At 42.4% G+C, this 17,518-nt stretch overlaps 1 protein-coding gene across 1 annotated transcript; it reads right to left on the bottom strand.

Moving 5' to 3' along the window:
- Positions 1 to 76: 76 nt before the first annotated feature.
- On the bottom strand, positions 77 to 16,533 carry cnot1 (CCR4-NOT transcription complex, subunit 1). Its single transcript, XM_043227632.1, is given in 50 exon segments — positions 77 to 960; positions 1,050 to 1,184; positions 1,738 to 1,870; positions 1,955 to 2,135; positions 2,252 to 2,401; positions 2,504 to 2,677; positions 2,766 to 2,867; positions 3,054 to 3,171; positions 3,441 to 3,543; positions 3,546 to 3,603; positions 3,702 to 3,947; positions 4,050 to 4,281; positions 4,377 to 4,546; positions 4,630 to 4,738; positions 4,823 to 4,965; positions 5,219 to 5,413; positions 5,500 to 5,619; positions 5,707 to 5,811; positions 5,923 to 6,063; positions 6,150 to 6,446; positions 6,533 to 6,663; positions 6,763 to 6,940; positions 7,022 to 7,099; positions 7,212 to 7,322; positions 7,426 to 7,542; positions 7,630 to 7,809; positions 7,930 to 8,070; positions 8,175 to 8,405; positions 8,538 to 8,616; positions 8,709 to 8,995; positions 9,105 to 9,229; positions 9,598 to 9,720; positions 9,831 to 10,032; positions 10,116 to 10,266; positions 10,353 to 10,504; positions 10,813 to 10,935; positions 11,071 to 11,190; positions 11,277 to 11,517; positions 11,593 to 11,720; positions 11,806 to 11,976; positions 12,065 to 12,178; positions 12,338 to 12,464; positions 12,629 to 12,797; positions 12,924 to 13,127; positions 13,228 to 13,282; positions 13,363 to 13,431; positions 13,543 to 13,641; positions 13,738 to 13,845; positions 13,979 to 14,278; positions 16,377 to 16,533. Coding segments are annotated over 49 exon segments (7,107 nt in total). The 5' UTR covers positions 14,081 to 14,278; positions 16,377 to 16,533; the 3' UTR covers positions 77 to 881.
- Positions 16,534 to 17,518: the final 985 nt, after the last annotated feature.

Below are 17,518 nucleotides of genomic sequence, written 5' to 3'. Positions count from 1 at the left end.
AATAACATTTTTCACTTTAACAGGAACCAGAAACCATAACTCATACCATTTCAACAAATGCAAATGAAAGAGACAGTTGCAGTTCAAGTGTTTAATGCGGTAACTACAGAATGCATACATACAGGAAATAAGTAGCGGAACTAAAGGCAACTACAAAGTACTACAAAATACAACACGCGGACCAATACATTTACAAAACATTCGAAATCCTTACAAAATGAGCTGTATTGGTCCTTTTTTGTTCTGCAAGTTGAATCTTTGTACAAACTCCGAAGATCCAATTTACCAACAAATTTCTGAATATTTCCACAATTGTACAAGTGCCAGGGAGAACCTCCAACCCAAGATTTGTTTCCTCACAGGTGCAAACTAGTGACCCCCAACCCCCTGCAGTCCAGGACATCTGTCCGATCCTATCAGCTCACCACACTGATAGCGCTCCCCTTAAAAACCAAACCTCAAAAAACAAAAAAAAAAAAAATGAAATAAAACAAGACAGCTTCCTTAGCCACTACCAAGCTTCCAAACAAAAGTCAATCCGTCTTGAAGGCAAAAAATAATTTATGGAGAGTTAAGGGAAGCCAAACAGCAAGGAGTGAAATGTGCTCAAGCATGTGCCTCACCTTTGATGAAGAAAAAAAAAATTACTCAATCTGCTCTTAAATGTCCCTTTTTAATATTTACATTGAACATTTTAACTTGAGGGGGGTTGGGGGAAGGAAACAAAAAAGAATCTCCTCAGGTCAGATGCCGCCCGGTGGAAGGCGAGCGGGAATCCAGTGCCAGCTGTGTCGATCAGACGTGCAGGGTGTTGGTGGGGCAAATGAAGGGTTGGGGAGAGGGAGAGCTCTCTCTCTGGGCACAGGAGCAGTTCCTGCAGCCTAACTGGCACCCGTTCCCTCCATCACCTGCTGGGCCTGCTTCTGCCCCATGCAGCACTGAGCCACCGACTGGAACAACCTATACACACACACAAAAACATGCAGACACTGCAGTTATTCTGTTGTGAAAAAGCAGAAAGATAGAGTTTGTCATGTTGGTTCGCTTACTTCTCGATCTCTGGGGCACAGTGCACAAAATCATGGCTCCAGAACTTAAAGGCAGGGTTCTTGATCAGCTCAATGAAGGTGATGAGCAGACCCCACGGGTGCGGCCTGTTCACAATCAGCCTCTCCAGCAGGACCCTGCATGACACAAGCCAGGGTTATTATAGCTAATTATTATTATTATTTTTTTAAATAAACATTAAACAATTTTTTCCTAATCCATTTTGGTTAGTTTAACAGTTTTAAACAAATTCTTCTGAAAACTGATCATCATTAAAAACTATAATAGTACGTCAACAGACAAGAACAGTCAAGTACAGCAATTAAAATAGATGCTCTTTTGATACCTTTACTATGAATATTACTATAAATCTTGGATGCAGTAATATTAACCGACTTCTTACAGACTTATAAATGCTCTAAGCAAATGAAAAGTCCATTGATAACTTGAGTTATGATTAACATTGCCTAATGGGACCTGTCTGTGAAGTGTTGCCAAATTGTATACTCTGACATTAATGATAACCGGGATCCCAGTGTTACAGGATCATATTCATACAGTGACAAACAATTGGAAAGGACTATTAACAATCACACAGTGTGAGCCAGGCTTACATAAAAAGGAACTATGTAGTAAATAGAATTAAATGCTAAAAATTTAGAAATATGCAAATCAAATTCACCACCATACCTGGTGATCTGCTCTTGAATAGCTTCAGCATTGGCCTCGGCAAACAGATACAGCATGGTACAGCTGAAGTAGTGTGTGTGGCTGTTTGGATAACGCAGCTGATTGGCTATCGCATTCAGAAACAGATAGCGGCCTGGGAGGAGGAATAGAAGTCACAATGTGAACTAAAAATAATTCTCCACATTTTCTTGTTTATTATTTATTTTTTGGAACTCACCCTCAGTGTCTAGATCGACTGCGAGGTTCTGGAAGATGTCCATGTGAGCTGAGTGAGTGATGGTGCTCATGGAGGGAGTGCTGCCCTTGTTGTGGATGTGGGCAATGGCCTGGGTTCCAACATACAGCACCAGAGCATTGATCAGCTGAATGTTGTATCGGTTTCCTGGCTCGTTGGACACCTGGAGGTAGAATGGATTTTTATGAAAACTCACTGACTAAAAAGAGCTAAATTACAAAGAGATGAACATGCGAGTATGTTGAGAATTGTGTTATGATTTAGAGTGGCGCCCCCTACCTGCAGGTTGCTGCGCAGCTCAGAAAGGAAGGTGACAGGAGAACGGGTCTTGAGGTAGGAGTCAAGATCCTTCTTAAACTGGGACGGCATCACACCGGTGAAGTTAGTGAGGATGCGGGGGGCGATGTTGATCTCACTCAGCATATCCACCTGGTGAACACACAGAAACTATTACATATGGCACAAGATGACAACAGGCAAATGTGAAGTTACAGCTACCTCAAATCACAAAGCATCAAATATGATGTTTACCTTCAGATTAGGGGTGAAGGGGTCTGGAAGCCTCATGTTGCGGGGGAAGGCACTCAGGATCAGGTTTCTCAGCTGGATGCAGTTGGGTGGGATTACATCGCAGAAGCCATAATGGTAGTCACACAGGAATTCTGGGAAGTCATGTAGCAGGACAAGCAGCACACGAAGTGTTCCCTTGGAGAGAAGAGAGAGATGATGCAAGGTCACAAACTGACCTAAAGAAGCACCAGACAGGCTTTCAAATGCAGGACTACTCAAATACCTTGTAGAGAATTTGCATAGGTTTGTTGAGTTCAACATTCCTTAAGAAGGGTGCAAGATACTTGAACAAGTCTATCAGCAGCTGGGCATACATTGGCCAACCCTGCGAGAGAGGAAAGAGACGTTTAAGGCACAGAAGACAAATGGGGTGTCCAATCCAAGTTTAGCTCCAAGACAACTGGCTCGGAGGTTTTGAATGATCATTAAGACTTTGATTAGCTGGTTAACTCTGCAAGAAGTGGCCCTCTTATATTGGACACCTGGTACATATCATGCAGTAGATACAGACCTTCTGTTGTGGGGTATGCGCAAGCATCCTGGCAATGAAGATGCGGTGCGAGATGAGCTCTAGCCAAGCATAGACAAAACCAGGTGCTTTAGTTGGCCTCAGGATGTGGAAGGTGTTGCTAAAAAGAGACAAGGTCCTTTAATATCCATTCAAAGACTGATGAACAGCGTCAATGTGCAATCACATTAGCAACATTTCTGTAAAATTTCCCAAAAAAAAAGATTTATTTGTAGTCGACAGCATAGTGACCAAGCCATTTTCTATTAGTAAATGTGACAAAGCCACATGAGAAACACAAACCCACTGGTCCTACTGTAGCGACTGAAAATTCCCCAAACAGTGATAGATGTGACCGTGCCTTAAAGCCTTTAAATTTCACATGCTTACCAGAATGCTGTGAGGGTCTGGAAGTTGATGGTCTCCAGCACATGCTCTGGTGCATTAAGCTCCAGCAGGAGCATGATAAAGATTCTGTGGTACGGAAGCTGCTGAACTCTGTCTGCCTCACATCGTGATCCTGGATCAATACACCCACCACAATGCCTAGAACCTGCACCATGACAAGAAAAGCAGCATTATTATTGTTCTATTTGTAGATTCTGATTAAATCACCATTGAGCCACATCTGACCATTGTATGCATTCCAACCTTGTTGAGCAGGTTGATTTTGGTGACCGTGTTGGTGGCCTCTCCGGAGTGTTTCACAAGAAGCGCAATGAGCCGAACAAAAGCGTCCAGGTTATGGTAGCACTTGGCTCTGATGATGGCAGGGCTGGTGGTCGGATGCTGCTGTTCAGCTTGAGCGCGGTAACTGATCTCAACACACATTTCTGTGCACAGCCGGAAGAAGCGAGTGATCAAGTCATCAGTCTTCAGGATGCCCTGCTGGTGCATCTTTAGGAAAAAAACAAGGCAGATGTAAATTAAGCAACACAGCTCAATTACAGAATTTCAAGAGGATTCAAGTTTTTTTGTATTTTGAGTGTTATTGCTAACCTGGCCAACAAATGCAGAGAAGGCCTTGGTGCTGTCTCTTCCTGCAGCTGCTGAGTGGTACAGGTTGACCCACTCTCTCAGCAGGTACTCTGCTTTCTCTCTAAGGCCTGGTGGGTCATCGTACTCAGAGGCTTGAGAAATCCCAGAGTGCATCATGAAGTTCGGCCCACCATGGTGACGATCGATCATGGCCTCATAGTTGGAACGGACGACATCCATGAGCTGGGGCAAACTAGGGGTTCCAAAGAAGTAATTCCAGGTTATTTACATTTTCCATAACCAATCGGACACTCAATTGCAGAACCAGCAACATAAGAATTGTCTTACCCTTCAGGAGCATTGGCTCTGGAGTGGGCGTTGGTCCTCATTAGCGTCTCAATGGTGTGGAAAAGATCCGCTTCAGTGATGTGACTCACGCTACGTTCATCAACCAGTAGGAGCTTCACCAGCTGCATGGCGAATGCCACGGCCATATAGTTGAGCCCATTCTCCATGGACTTAAAAAAGAAAAAAGAAAATGGTATAAAAATCTACTTATTTACAATGGTATCCTTTTAAGTCCTAGAGGCACTGTCCTCACCTGAGCCAGATGCAAGTCATACTGCTGCATGTTAACCAGGTGGTTTCTGATGAGGAGCTCTACGGCCTCAACATTGTACTTGTATTCATCTCTGCACTCAATCAGGCATCTGCAGGGGGTGTAGTAGAAAGGGTTAGGACCTTCAAGACCAGTCTATGGTTATGAGAAGTTATGCTGCAGTTGTAGTACTGGCCTGGTGATTTGTTTGTTGCACCACTGTGGGCCGTAGGCACGACCATCCTGTAGGGCTTTCAGCACCAGTAGGTGGCACTCCCTGTAGCTCAGCAAAAGATCAGGATCAGCACCACTGGTAGCATCCAGCAGACCCTCGACAGCCTGAGAGGGATCAAGCATAAGATTTGTTAGATTTAAGCTAAGATCGTATTGCAGGGATATAGTCTTATACCTGTATGGTCAATAACCATATCAAATAAAAATGTCTTCCCAAAACACATGCTTGGAAATTTCTGGTGATAGTGAAGATCAAAAGGTGATGAGAACTGAAGCTAAACTCTGCAGAACTGGAGCAGGATTGGACAACATCGCCTTAAAAAGTGTAGTTAAGTTTTTCTCCCAGAATCACTCTAACCTTCTGCAAAAGGCCCAATGCAGCGATGCCATCACGCGAGTTCCTAGCCATAACAACGGCCTCCAGAAGGCTGCGTATGGCCTGGGTCTGTGGGTTCATGGCCAGGGCGGGTGGAATTGCATGCAGGTGCTGCTCCAGGTCTGAAATGCACTTCTCATAAATGTGAGCCACATCATCTGTGGGCCATGCCTGTTGCTGCAATGCAGAAACAAGAACATTTGAGCTACTTAACCAATGTGACAACCAAACGCAACCATTTCAAGGATAAGATCTATCTATACCTTCATTGGTTGGGCAAGGAAACCAGTGGGCTGAGATAGGTCGTTACTGGGTAGGAAGCCTGGAACATTACGGGCGAACTCCTCATAAACAGCCAGCTGTTTAGGATCCACTCCACCGACCTGGAAAAAAGCAGCAAGTTAGAAACAAACATTGTTGTACAGAATAATAAACCACTGACCCAATGAGAAGTCTACAAAAGGACTCGCCTTAAGTCTAATCTGCTCTGGCATACGCTCAGCCTGATAGGTGAGCACCATGGGGTCACAGTAGCGGCGGCCTTCTTGGCGAGCGTGCTTCCTCAGCTCAAATTCCTGCAAAACAGAGAAATTGTGTCCAAATCAGACTGAATGATATTACACAAGAAATGACAAGCAGCTGTTCCTCAACTGGTGTAACAATTAGGAGAGTGTGCAAAGACTCACAGTTGCCAGTCTCTTATCCATCTCTGGTCCAGCTTTCTCCACTGCGGTCTTCTGGATAAAGCAACAAGCAAGCTCACAGTTGTCCTGTGCGATGCGAGCAGCCGCCTCTTCCATCATCTCTCTTTGCTGGGGTGTAGGAGCCTGAAATGGACATGCCCAGTGAGTCAGAAAATGCTGAAAATTAAATCATTGTGTGTGTCCGGATGGAGTGAAAAATCTTTCTCTACCCTAAGAGCTGCAGCAAAGCTGTTCTTCAGGTTGGTGGCGATGCTCATAAGCAGAGGCTCCCTGCAGGTGATCATGGCCATGCCAGCGGTCAGGTTACGCATCATATGGTGGGCGGCCACACGCATGTGGGACTCTTCAGAGTCTAGTGCGAAGTCCTTCCTGACTATCTGCTCACAGGTGGTCATGGCTATCTTGATGGATCTGTCCACCACTGGGTGAACCAGTTCCTGTACAGCACGCTCAATTGCTGGTCTCACGCACTGCTTCAGCTGAGGGTGAGCCTGTAGTAATGGGATCTACACAAAGTGAGAAAGAAAATTTAGCATTTGTATATTTAAAATTAAAATTCAGAAAAGCTATTTTGGTAGAGCGCAAGACTAACGTTAACATTGATGTTGATGTGTGGGGCTAGGCCAGCCAAGGCATACACATTGATGTCATGGTAGCTGAACTGTGGTGTGGGTGGCCCAGTAGCTGTACAGGTCGTGGTGGTGGCCGGAGTTGACGGCGCAGCTGTAAACGGAACAGAATCTACTCCTGGTTAAACAGAAAAAGGTATACTATAGAAAAAAAAACCATGCACCATACAAAGTGTCTGTTGTAGTGTTATACCTGTTGTAACAATAGGCAGCATCTCTTCAGGTGGCTTGGTCTCTTTCTTTGGTGCAGAGAGCTGCTCCTCCAAGTTCTTCAGCTTCTCTTTGTCTCTCAGTAGGTTTCCTGGTTTTAGCTCACTGATGTCCAAAGACAGATTCTTGCAGAGCACCTCAATCTCAAACTTGAGATTAAGCTGTGAAGACAATTGTGAGTGAAAACCACTTCCGCTGGAAGCTTATGTACCGTAAATTTAGCATCAATGAAAGCAACTGACCTTTAAGTCATGTTCCTGGTGGAGCTCAGCCAGTACATTCATGATACCCATGGTCCAAGGATTCTGCGGTCTGAAGATCTACAAAACAGGGCACCAATTGTTAAGAGCGCTTAGGTCCATATATTTGCTAAACTGGCCGACACTCAACAACTGACAACAAAATTGGGGAAGAAAACTGCATGATTATTACCACACTCCGCAGACTTGATTCCAAGACTTTGGCCACAAAGGGGACGACATACAGTAACTCCTGTTGGCCCTTCACATAAGCCTCCAGCAAGAGAGATTTTAGCTCCAGGTCCTATAGGAGCAAAACATTCATGCAGTCACACAGCAAGTATAAAAAACTGGATCCTTCTATAAATGTTTCAAGTTAAAGTGATGGATAATGAAACTGAACTCACTGTGTACAAGATGGGTTTGTTTTTAGCTAGGGTGATCATTCCAAGCCAGTGACCCAAATTCTTCAGCAGGGATCGATCTGAGAAGTTAGCAGCTGCCTTATCAGAGGTAAGAAGGACCTAAAACAAAATTGGACATTAAGTCATCATAAGGTAGACATATCTAGGTTTTATTATTTCAGTTGTGCTATATTTCAAGAAAATTACCTTGATGTTTCTGTAAGTCTCATTGAGAACCATTTTGACAAACTCTGGGTTTTTCAGTGTGTCCAGAAAGTTTGAATACAGGCTGTGGAAGTTAGGCTCAATGCTGACACGCTTCATAACTAGGTACTGAGAGACCCAGGGCATGAATTCTTCTTTCACAGTCTCTTTCAGCTCCTCCACCTTCAAAAAAAAAAAAAAAAAAAAAAAAAAAAAAAAAAAAAAAGTAGCAAAAGATGACTTGGTACATAAAAACACAAACTTAAGATACTACTAAAAGATACATAGATTGTATGAACAAACCTTTTGGGACATGTTTGATTGGGACAAGTTGTTGAAGATGAATGCAATCTTCTCCTGAACATTCTCTGGGGGCTCAACAATTCTTTCAGTTTGGTCTGTGGCCACCAACAGGGTGTCAATATTTGTGGTGTTGATTGAAGGCTGTGAAAGAATTAAAAACATCAAATACCACAGAGAAGAGTCCATATTGGTCCAACGATACATTTTAGAAAATAACTTGCACAGAACAGTGATTGTATACTCACTGGCACATCCTTCTTCGGTCCAACAGCTGTAGGTCTCGTGATGGTGGTGGTTTTGGCAGCGGTGGTAGTTGTGGTGGCTGTGGTCACTAAGGTGCTGGCCTGGCCAGGCTGAGGGGCTTTGGGGGTCTGAGACTGAGCTTGAGCCTGGGCTAAAGCCAGGCTACCTGGGGTGGTAATGGAGCCTTGCATCTTCACAGGAGGGTCTCTGGACTGCTGGCCATACTCTATATACTATTCACAGAAAATAGACAACATACAGCAGACTTATTCAGCTGAAAGTTTAACCAACTAGTGCAGAGTGAGATGTTACAGAAAAACGCTGTGGGCATGACCAAAATAAAATAGAAAAAAAAACTAGGTTACCTCTTGTAAATGATGTGGAAACTGCAGGAAATGGGCTATTGATGCCAAGTGCTGACAGTACTGGGGATAGTCCTTCAGTCTGAGGAAGAGAATGGTTCAGATTTAATACAATTCAACAAATCAAGATGCAAGATGCAAATTAAATCTTATATAGTATACTACTGACAGTACCTATTTTTAAATCTATCTAGTGCAGCGATCCCAAAGTAATACATCTTTGATCCGAAAGGTTTGCGTAAGGCTTCCAGGACATATCGTAAGGCCAAACCCAGAGCCATGTACGTCACCAGGCCTTTCTCAATGATCCCCCCAAAGAGGCAAGCGGTGATGTGCAGCTCTTTGTCTGGATACTGAGGGAAGAATCGATACTCCTCAAACAGATTCCTCAGCATACAGTTAAAAACTTCCCGTTCCCGCTTGATGTTTGAGTCCTTAAATCTCTGCAGCATTTCCAGCACCTAAATTGAAAGAATCACTATGAATTTGAAGGCTATACCAGAGAAATGTACACTGAGTGATTAAGTGAGCAAAAGCACCATTCTACTCCGTTACTTCTGTCAATCTCACCTCATCCACAGACATTGTGGGGTGCGGCGGATGGTTGTAGATGCGCTGGAAGTAGCTGTTTGCCTCATCGTCTATCTCCTTACTAAAGTGCTGGTTTGCCTCGGGCCACACCTGAGAGAGGTCAGCTGTAGCAAAGGAAAAACAACGTTACAGCACTAGCTAACTACAGACTAACTAAAAAAAAAAAAAAAAGCAACCCCGAAGTTCCCGGCAAACAGTTTGTTTTCCTTCATATGTTTGATGGAACAAAATATTTACACACGGATCCAAGCTGGTTGCCAAGAACATCTTGCAGTAATGTGGACTGATCTGTATTTCCTCTTAGGTTCTAATGACATTTTTGGTCCAGAGACGAAATTGCACAGAGATAAGACTCTGAAGTGTTTCAAAAGAACTTTTGTAAAGCTTTAAAGTGCCAGTTTTGAGAGGAAATACAGCGTGAGGTGCCTGGCACTCTCTTAGCCACACCACCACTTACGGGCCTTCATCTTACTCTGCTGGAAGGTGGGCGGGTTCAGTCCCGGTGTGCTCATCTTCCTGGTGCCGAAGGGGTCGCTGCTGACGGAGGGCATGCCCAAACCTGAGCCAATCCCAGTCAAGCTTGTGCTCAGAGGACCTACAGAAGCAGTCCAAGAAATCCATTTGTAATCAAAATTAACTGGAATAGAGTGGTACAGCCTCACTAGGTTTTAGACCATTGTTTATAACATTGAAATCTCATGATACCTTGGAGCTGAGAAGAGAAGGGGTTGATTCCTGGGATGGCTGTGCTGGGGTTTGGATTGGGCAGGTTTGTGAAGGCTTTGGCTGGGGACTGGGGGTTACTGAAGGCAGAGCCCTGCAAGCTGGGGAAACCTTGCATGCTCGAGGTGTGAGAGGTGGACGAGACGCCAAGACTCAAAGAGCCCATAGCAGAGAGAGGGTCCATCTGAAATACAAAAAAGTAAGATATTTGATGACACCATCAAAATACAATAGTGACACTGATAGCCTTGTTCATTTAGTAGTTACCTGCACAGGTGAAATAGCATCTAAGCTGCTGGTGCTGGGAGCTCGTCCCTTTGGCAAGACTCCTGGTGGTGGCTGCCGGGCCTTGTTCATCACATTGCTACAGTTGGCCACCATGGTCAAGATTGTCTCTGACAGCTCTTGAGTCACGCTCCTACTCAAAAAAACCAAAAACAAAAGTTTGAACCCAAACTCTCCTTAAAATGCTTAAAAACATGAGAAAGAGTTATATATACACACCCAGCACAAGACTGCAGACATGCAAGCATGGTAGCCAGTGTTTCAGGAGGAAGTTGAGCACTTTTCGGCTGGTCTTTCTCTGGGGCCAAACCACCCATGATAGAGGGACAACGTCTTTTCAGGAATGTGACACATGCCTGGATGAACGGCTCCTAAATCAACAAAACACATCAGTCTTTGTGCATTTACTTAGAATTTAATACATTAAACCCATCTAATTTTCCACATTTCTTTTTTCAAAAGATGCTGTTCTGTTGAACTTTGTTCAATTAAAATCTTCGATTGGATTGTTTTCGACAGTACAGTAATTTCTGAAGGATCATGTGACAAGACTGGAGTAATGGCTGTTGAAAATTCAGATTTGCAAAACATTCTAAAAAAAAAAAAAAAAAAAAAAAAAAAAAAAAAAAAAAAAGACTGCAGACGTTTGAACAGTAGTGTCAAACAAATTGTCACTTACCCCATGCTCTCGAATTTTGTCAGTGAGCCATTTGTCAAGTTTGAGGTATTCACGGCGAGAGGCAAGTGCAGCAAGATCAATAACAAAGGCAAATGGAGTACCATTCAGCAGCATCGATAGAGACTGCAATGAACAAAAGCATTCAAATTTAAATTTTTTCAAGTACCACCCCCTTTTTTTTTTTTATATAAAAACATGTTCTCAATCTCCAGCCCTATTAATCTACTACTCATGAAAGCAGGGGCAGGAGACCAGTACCTTCAAGTCCTGAGCCACATCCAGGATGCGGGATAGCTTGGCCTGGTCATATTGCTCTCCTCTCATGTACCACTCAGCCATAGAGTGCATGATCAGCTGGCGGATGGAGGGGGACTGGCCCTGGAAACATAAGCCAGGCACATTAATACACAGTGACAGCAGAACAGAACTTTGCGTCTCTACGAAGTGATGTTAAATCCACCCACCTGTCCATGCCAGGCATAGTGCAAGATGATGGCAGAGTTGGGGTGGTTGCCCAGAAAAATGGGCATGAGGGTGGAGATGAGCTCATGACGCAGGGTGTGCCAGGAGGTGCTGATCTGTAGCAGCGCCAGCACTAGCATGTCTGGGCAGTGCTTGATGGGGAAGCTAAACAGCTGCTTCACCTGTTCGTAATGCCCGACTTCAGAGAGGCGCAAGAGGCTCTCCACAAGGTCCAAGCTCTTCCTGTTAAACAAAACGAAAGGATAAGACATACAACTTTTAGCAAAACTACATGGTCTTAAAAAGGTCCAGACTTACCATGTGGCTATTTCTCTGTTATCATCCTCAGGTGGGGCCTTCAGGATGTCAATGGCAACATTATGACAGGGGTAATCAGCAAAGCAGAAGAATTCAGGACTCATCAGCGAGTGTTGAATAAATGACAGCTGGAAAACATGACAGCAGGACTTTAATGTGATACTTTACACTCAAGTTTAATCTGAATTGGCGACACTTCAAACTTTTTTCTACCTGTCCTTCTGCATGCTTCCATGGTCTGTAGATGAGATCCACTGGGAACACCTCCATTCCCAGACCCCTCTGGATTCCATAGACCACTATCTGAAGCCCCTTACTGTCCCGGATCAGGAAGCCTGGGTGATCCAGCTCATAGGTCACCTCTTTGAAATTCAGATTGGGGTTCTGTGAAGAACGGACAGATTTAAATTAAGTTCTAGTCTGCTTACTAACGTCTGATCCGATAATGCATCTAAAACAAACACAGCCTTACCACTTCTTTGACCACATCAATTAGAACTTCAACATTCCAGGTGTGGGCCTGAGAGCAGTCACTCTTGTCCTTCCCATCACTCCAGATCCCACCACCCACTGGATTTGAGATGGACTACAGAAAACAAACAAAACAAAAACAAAAAAAAAGTTATTCAAACCTGTTTGGACTCCCTATTTGATCCTTTCAATCAAACTTGTTTACAATTACAATTTCAGGAGAACAAAAACCTGGCCAAGACAGAAACTCTTTTAATAGCAATAGCTAACACACCTGTAGGCCGATGCCATCAGACAGCCCGGAGTGAGTGCGGGCCATCATGCCCAGCACTCTGGCCACCTGACTGGCTGTCACCTCTCGTGACCCAAACTGCAGGATTATGTTCCTGCATTCTTCAAGACTGGGGAAAACACAAAAAAAAAAAATCATTGCAATCCCTTTAAATGAACAGCATCAATAGCTGCACTAAAACAATCATTTCACATTTCCACACTCAAATATCTTCTCTATATTTAAAAAAAAGATGCAGAAATTGAGTGCTTTGTCCTCATTTAAGGTTAATACCTTGCACAAAAGCCATAGCCAACTTCTTGCATGAAGTCAGCAAGTGAACTCTCCATCATGGTCTTGTTTAATTCCCCAGAGTCTGGCAGGATCCTGTCCATGAGAATGTCCCGTTTGTCAGGGTACAGCAGTGGTGCGAGCACCACAGGACAGCGCTCCTGCGGGAAATCTGGGACAAAAACAAAAACACGAGACTAAATGACTCTAGAGCACAGCGTGAGAACCCATTCCCATTGGGAGAACTAGACAAATATAACATGTAAGAAGTAATTATTTAGTGGATTTTTCCACTAACCTCTGCACAATGTTTTGAGGAACGCGTCAATCTGCTCTTGTCCGACTCCACTCGAGCCCTTCTGACCGAACAGAAGATGGGAGAGGAGCAGATGCAGAACCTCTATGGCAATGTCCTGGAAGCCACCTTCCTGATTCCCTCCGAGGTCTGCGTCCACGTACGAGCGGAGGAGGTCAGGGAGCTTCTGCTTTACAAATTGAGCAGCTGTGGAAAAAAAAGTTACAGGAGTTAGAAACGAAAGCAGAATCTAATGCTGCAGAAGTGAAACTGAAAACAAATGAAGTGTTAGGAAGTGAACACTCACCAAACCCTCGGAGGTCTGCGTTGCTAGAGTTTAGCAGAGCAAGGCCAAAAATCACCTAGCGAAAGCAAGTGCATTTTTAAATTGCCCATTCTCACAATTTTACATTGTTTTGAAATATGAAAACTTCATGCCTACCTCCTGAACCTTGCTTAGCTTGAGAACTTTACTCAGCTGAGTAAATAAATGAGGTGATGGTTTTAAACTCTACAAACAAGACACGAAAATCCAATGAACAAGTATCAAACAAGCACAAAAATCACAAAACGGCCAAATGTGAACAAAAAGTTAAATATTTTGAAAGCCAGATCATCAAACCTTTTGATAGTGCAGGGGATTGTCAATGGCGTAGCAAAGCGTTGAAATAAAATTTGGTTTCGTAATAAGAGACACACACTCTTGGATCAGAAATTGTGTCTGAAGCAAATAAGAAATGGGCAATAAAACATTAATTTCTGAAACTTTCATTTTTGATAAAGTCTCAATTTTCAAAGCAGACGCTACATTTATTACCTGATGGAAATCTTTGCCACTGCTTTTACCATCGCCACTGAAATCCACATGGGAAAAGAGACAGCGTAATAAATGCCGGTCTGCCTCAGGGCCGTGACGATTCACAATCTGAAGAAAAAGTGATGCATCAAATTGTCAGTACCTTCAATTCACTGATGTAACTAGCAATGCAGACTTAGGGCTCTAAACTTCAGGTTAAAAGTTAAGCGTATGTAACTACACCAAAACACCATCGACTCACATGTTGTATTTCCTGCTGGCTGGCTCTGTAGTTTTTCTTAGTTAAATTGTCCACCAGGTAGCTGATTTGAGACAAAGCCAGCGAGAGCGAGTCAAGATTCATTGCTGGTTGGGGCGGAAGCAGGCGGCCGAGCCCGGCGCAAAATCACCATTATTCCCCTTTAGTCACTTCAGTGATAGGTTACTTCTGTCGGTCCCCCCCCCCCAAAAGGTGTGAAAAGTGTCCGGTGTCCAACAAGCGAGTCTCTGGGTGGATGCTGATTCCAAGTAACGTCCTTCAGTGCAATTCTTAGTGAAACATCTGGACAAACAATGATTAAAAGCAATTAGAAAGTGCAAGTTAAATATGCAACATTAAATCTTCACATAAAACGGTTTCCACGACACTTAAGCAATTGTCAAACTGTCATAATTTAGAATTAAAAACTTCCCTATTAACTACGGAATACAAAAGATGTTTTGTTGCTCACACTTGTAAAGTTATTTTGCTCTCCAATTCAAGTCTGGTAGGCCCTCACGCTTTGCTACATACGGTATGCGCCCACAGTTGTATGCGATTAGTATCCAACATTTTAGTTTTTCTGTCAAATTAAAGCATTGTTGGGGTAAGTGGAGTGGTCTTTTTACTTTTTAGAAATTTAAGTGAGAACACATTTGGATACATAGATTTGAAAGGACACAAGTGAACAAATAACATTCTTCTATTTGAAGACTCTCCCTTTTAAAAATCGTCAATATTTCACAACCTAATTCGTAAAACACTACAAAACAACAGTAAACGGTACCAATTTAGAACCAGTATATTTTAACTATTTAAAAAAATAAAGTGTTAAAATATCCAGTTCTATGATCTAACGGGCTGAGAGGAACTGAACAGTCCCGCTGCAAAACCGGAAGTCATACACATTTAGCCTCTCACAGGCCTTGAATAAAGTTGAAGGGTCGTGTAAACAAAGTGAATAAACCTTTAGTACGTGTAATCGCCGGTACATTAAAACCATCAGCTGCTTGTAAGTACATTCGAGAAAACAGGCGTTTAAAGTGTGCCGTTTCGAAAAGCAAGAGCAAAAGTGATTTTCACAGCATGCAGGAGTTTCTAACCTCATTTACCTGATGAAGCAACATTCTTGAAACACTTATTCTAAACGATTAAAAAAAAAAACCAAATAGTTAATTTGTACGGCAGTTTTTAAGCTATAATAAACAAGTAAATGTTCAACTACGAACGTTAGTCAAGTAAAACCACACGCACGTTCAATAATTTAAGCAGATTTCAATCTTATTTACTAACAGAACTTGTGTTATTTCCACACACGAGCTCCTAAAATCAACAGTTTTGATTTGAAACCATTAAACACTCCCAGTTTGACTGTGGACAACACCGTTAGCATATTAGCATTCCCAGTGCTAACTCATCTTCCATCCAAGTTGCTTCTAATTTATTAATAAAGTGACGTTACCCAATTATGAATTGAACGTTTCTTCGAATAGTGTTTTAACATTTAGTGTACTCCAAAATAATCTCGAAGTGAACTCCCGATTTCCCTTTAATAAATAGCCCGTTCTGTCAGATTCGGCGGCAGCTGTGCTAAATCAGAGCTGGCTAGCAGCTAGGCTAAGCTAACAGCCTAAACCTCATTGTTCCGAACGGAGCCAAACGCTAGCCTGTTCCTGAGATCTGTGCGACATGCTCTGGAGCATCTAGCTGACAGGGACAAGCCTGTTGGTTTATTTGACCAATAATCGTAGAAATGTAACGTTACGAGAGTTTCGGTGCATCTTCATACCTTCATGAGCTCGTGTGAGTACAAATAAAACGCAGGAAAAGGCTTTAATATAATACAATTCTAGCGTACATATAGCTAATATCTGGCAATCAAACATGTTACTCGTGTGTAAATGCGTATTAAACGAACTGATATTCGATTAAAAACTATTAATGTACACGTAGGTGCTTGTAAAGCAGTGCTAGTGAACATTAGCAAGCATGCAGGTTGTAAACAGCTGCACTGCTGTCGTCTGGGCCTCACTCAACACATTTATATGGTTAGAAAGACCGAGCAAGGCAACAAACTCGGTGTCTAAATCACTCCAGCAGTGTCCATGTAGCTATAGCGCTCACTCCACGAGCCTTGGTCGAAATTAGAAAGTTTTCGCAATTCATCTTAATGACTGCATTCACCGAACTGTTACGGGCCGTTAAAGGGAAGTTCATCGTTGCAGTACGCGCAGAGTCGGTTGGGTTATTAACAATTTTAGGTCATTAACAGCTATGTTAGCTACACGCTAAAGAGCTAACGTTGAATTAGCCGAGCAGACAACATATGATAACCAATTCATAACTTCAGCGATTTGCGAGATTGTAGCAAAATTCCTATCGCGACGAGAAAACGCGTTACCTCGATCCTGGAAAAATTACGTGCGGATGATCATTTTCGTCGTATTTCTTCGTTCTGATCTTGACGGATAAAAGGTCGCTTTCTCCCTCGGTTCGGTTTGGATTTTTCAAAATAAAATGGCGACTGTCACGGCACGCGCGCGCACCCAGTGCGGTGCTTATTGAGCTCGCGCACGAGCTCGCGGCTACGCAACATAATAAATGACGAGCGCCGACACTCCTCCATTCACATGCGCACGAATGGGCAAAATGATGGAGGCTTCGCGCAGATGCGAACTCACACCTGTTGCTGTGCGAACGGATCGTCAATTATTATTAGATAGGATAGCAGCTGGAGTTTTGTAAGAATGCATTGTTCAATCTTTCTAAATAACTCAAACACAACTTTTGTGCAATACACATTTATGATCGACACACGCACAATGCTGTCAATGAACAATCATTTTATATATGTAAATCTATGATTCATATATATACACTAGTCAACATTTGAAGTGGATCAAAACCTTTAATCAAAGCTGTCACAAAACTAAAAAGCGTTCTTTACAATTTTGATTAACTTTTGATGCTATGCTGTCTATACATATCATATACATACATATATATATATATATATATATATATATATATATATATATATATATATATATATCTATCACACACACACACACACACACATATATATATATATATATATATATATATATATATATAAACACATATCATATATATACATGTGTGTGAGAAAACATGAATGTTTTTGAATGTTATACATACACATACAGTATATACACTATACAGTATATATGTGAAACATTCAAGTGAGAGAAAACATGAATGTTTTTGACTGAATGATTGTTTTAACTTCAAATTTATTAAAACAGAAAACTTAAAGGCCTAAACAATGCGTGCATTTTAAAGTTTAATAAGTGACAAAAGTAATGAACAAAATATTTTACCAATTTGTATTTTAATATTAGTTTCAATAATTATAACTAAGTAATTACCAACTATAATATTACAGTCTGCTACCATTTAAAATTAGTTTTACCACAACTAAAGTGTTACGTAAGTAAACTAAACGAACAGAAAAGCATTATCAACGGCAGTTTTGCTTTATTTTTCAGTATCTCATCTGCAAAA

This window comes from Puntigrus tetrazona, chromosome 25 (genome assembly GCF_018831695.1).
Source record: "Puntigrus tetrazona isolate hp1 chromosome 25, ASM1883169v1, whole genome shotgun sequence".
Classification (NCBI taxonomy): Eukaryota; Metazoa; Chordata; class Actinopteri; order Cypriniformes; family Cyprinidae; genus Puntigrus; species Puntigrus tetrazona.
Note: the sequence above shows the minus strand (reverse complement) of the source record. Positions and strands in the feature narration are given on the sequence as shown.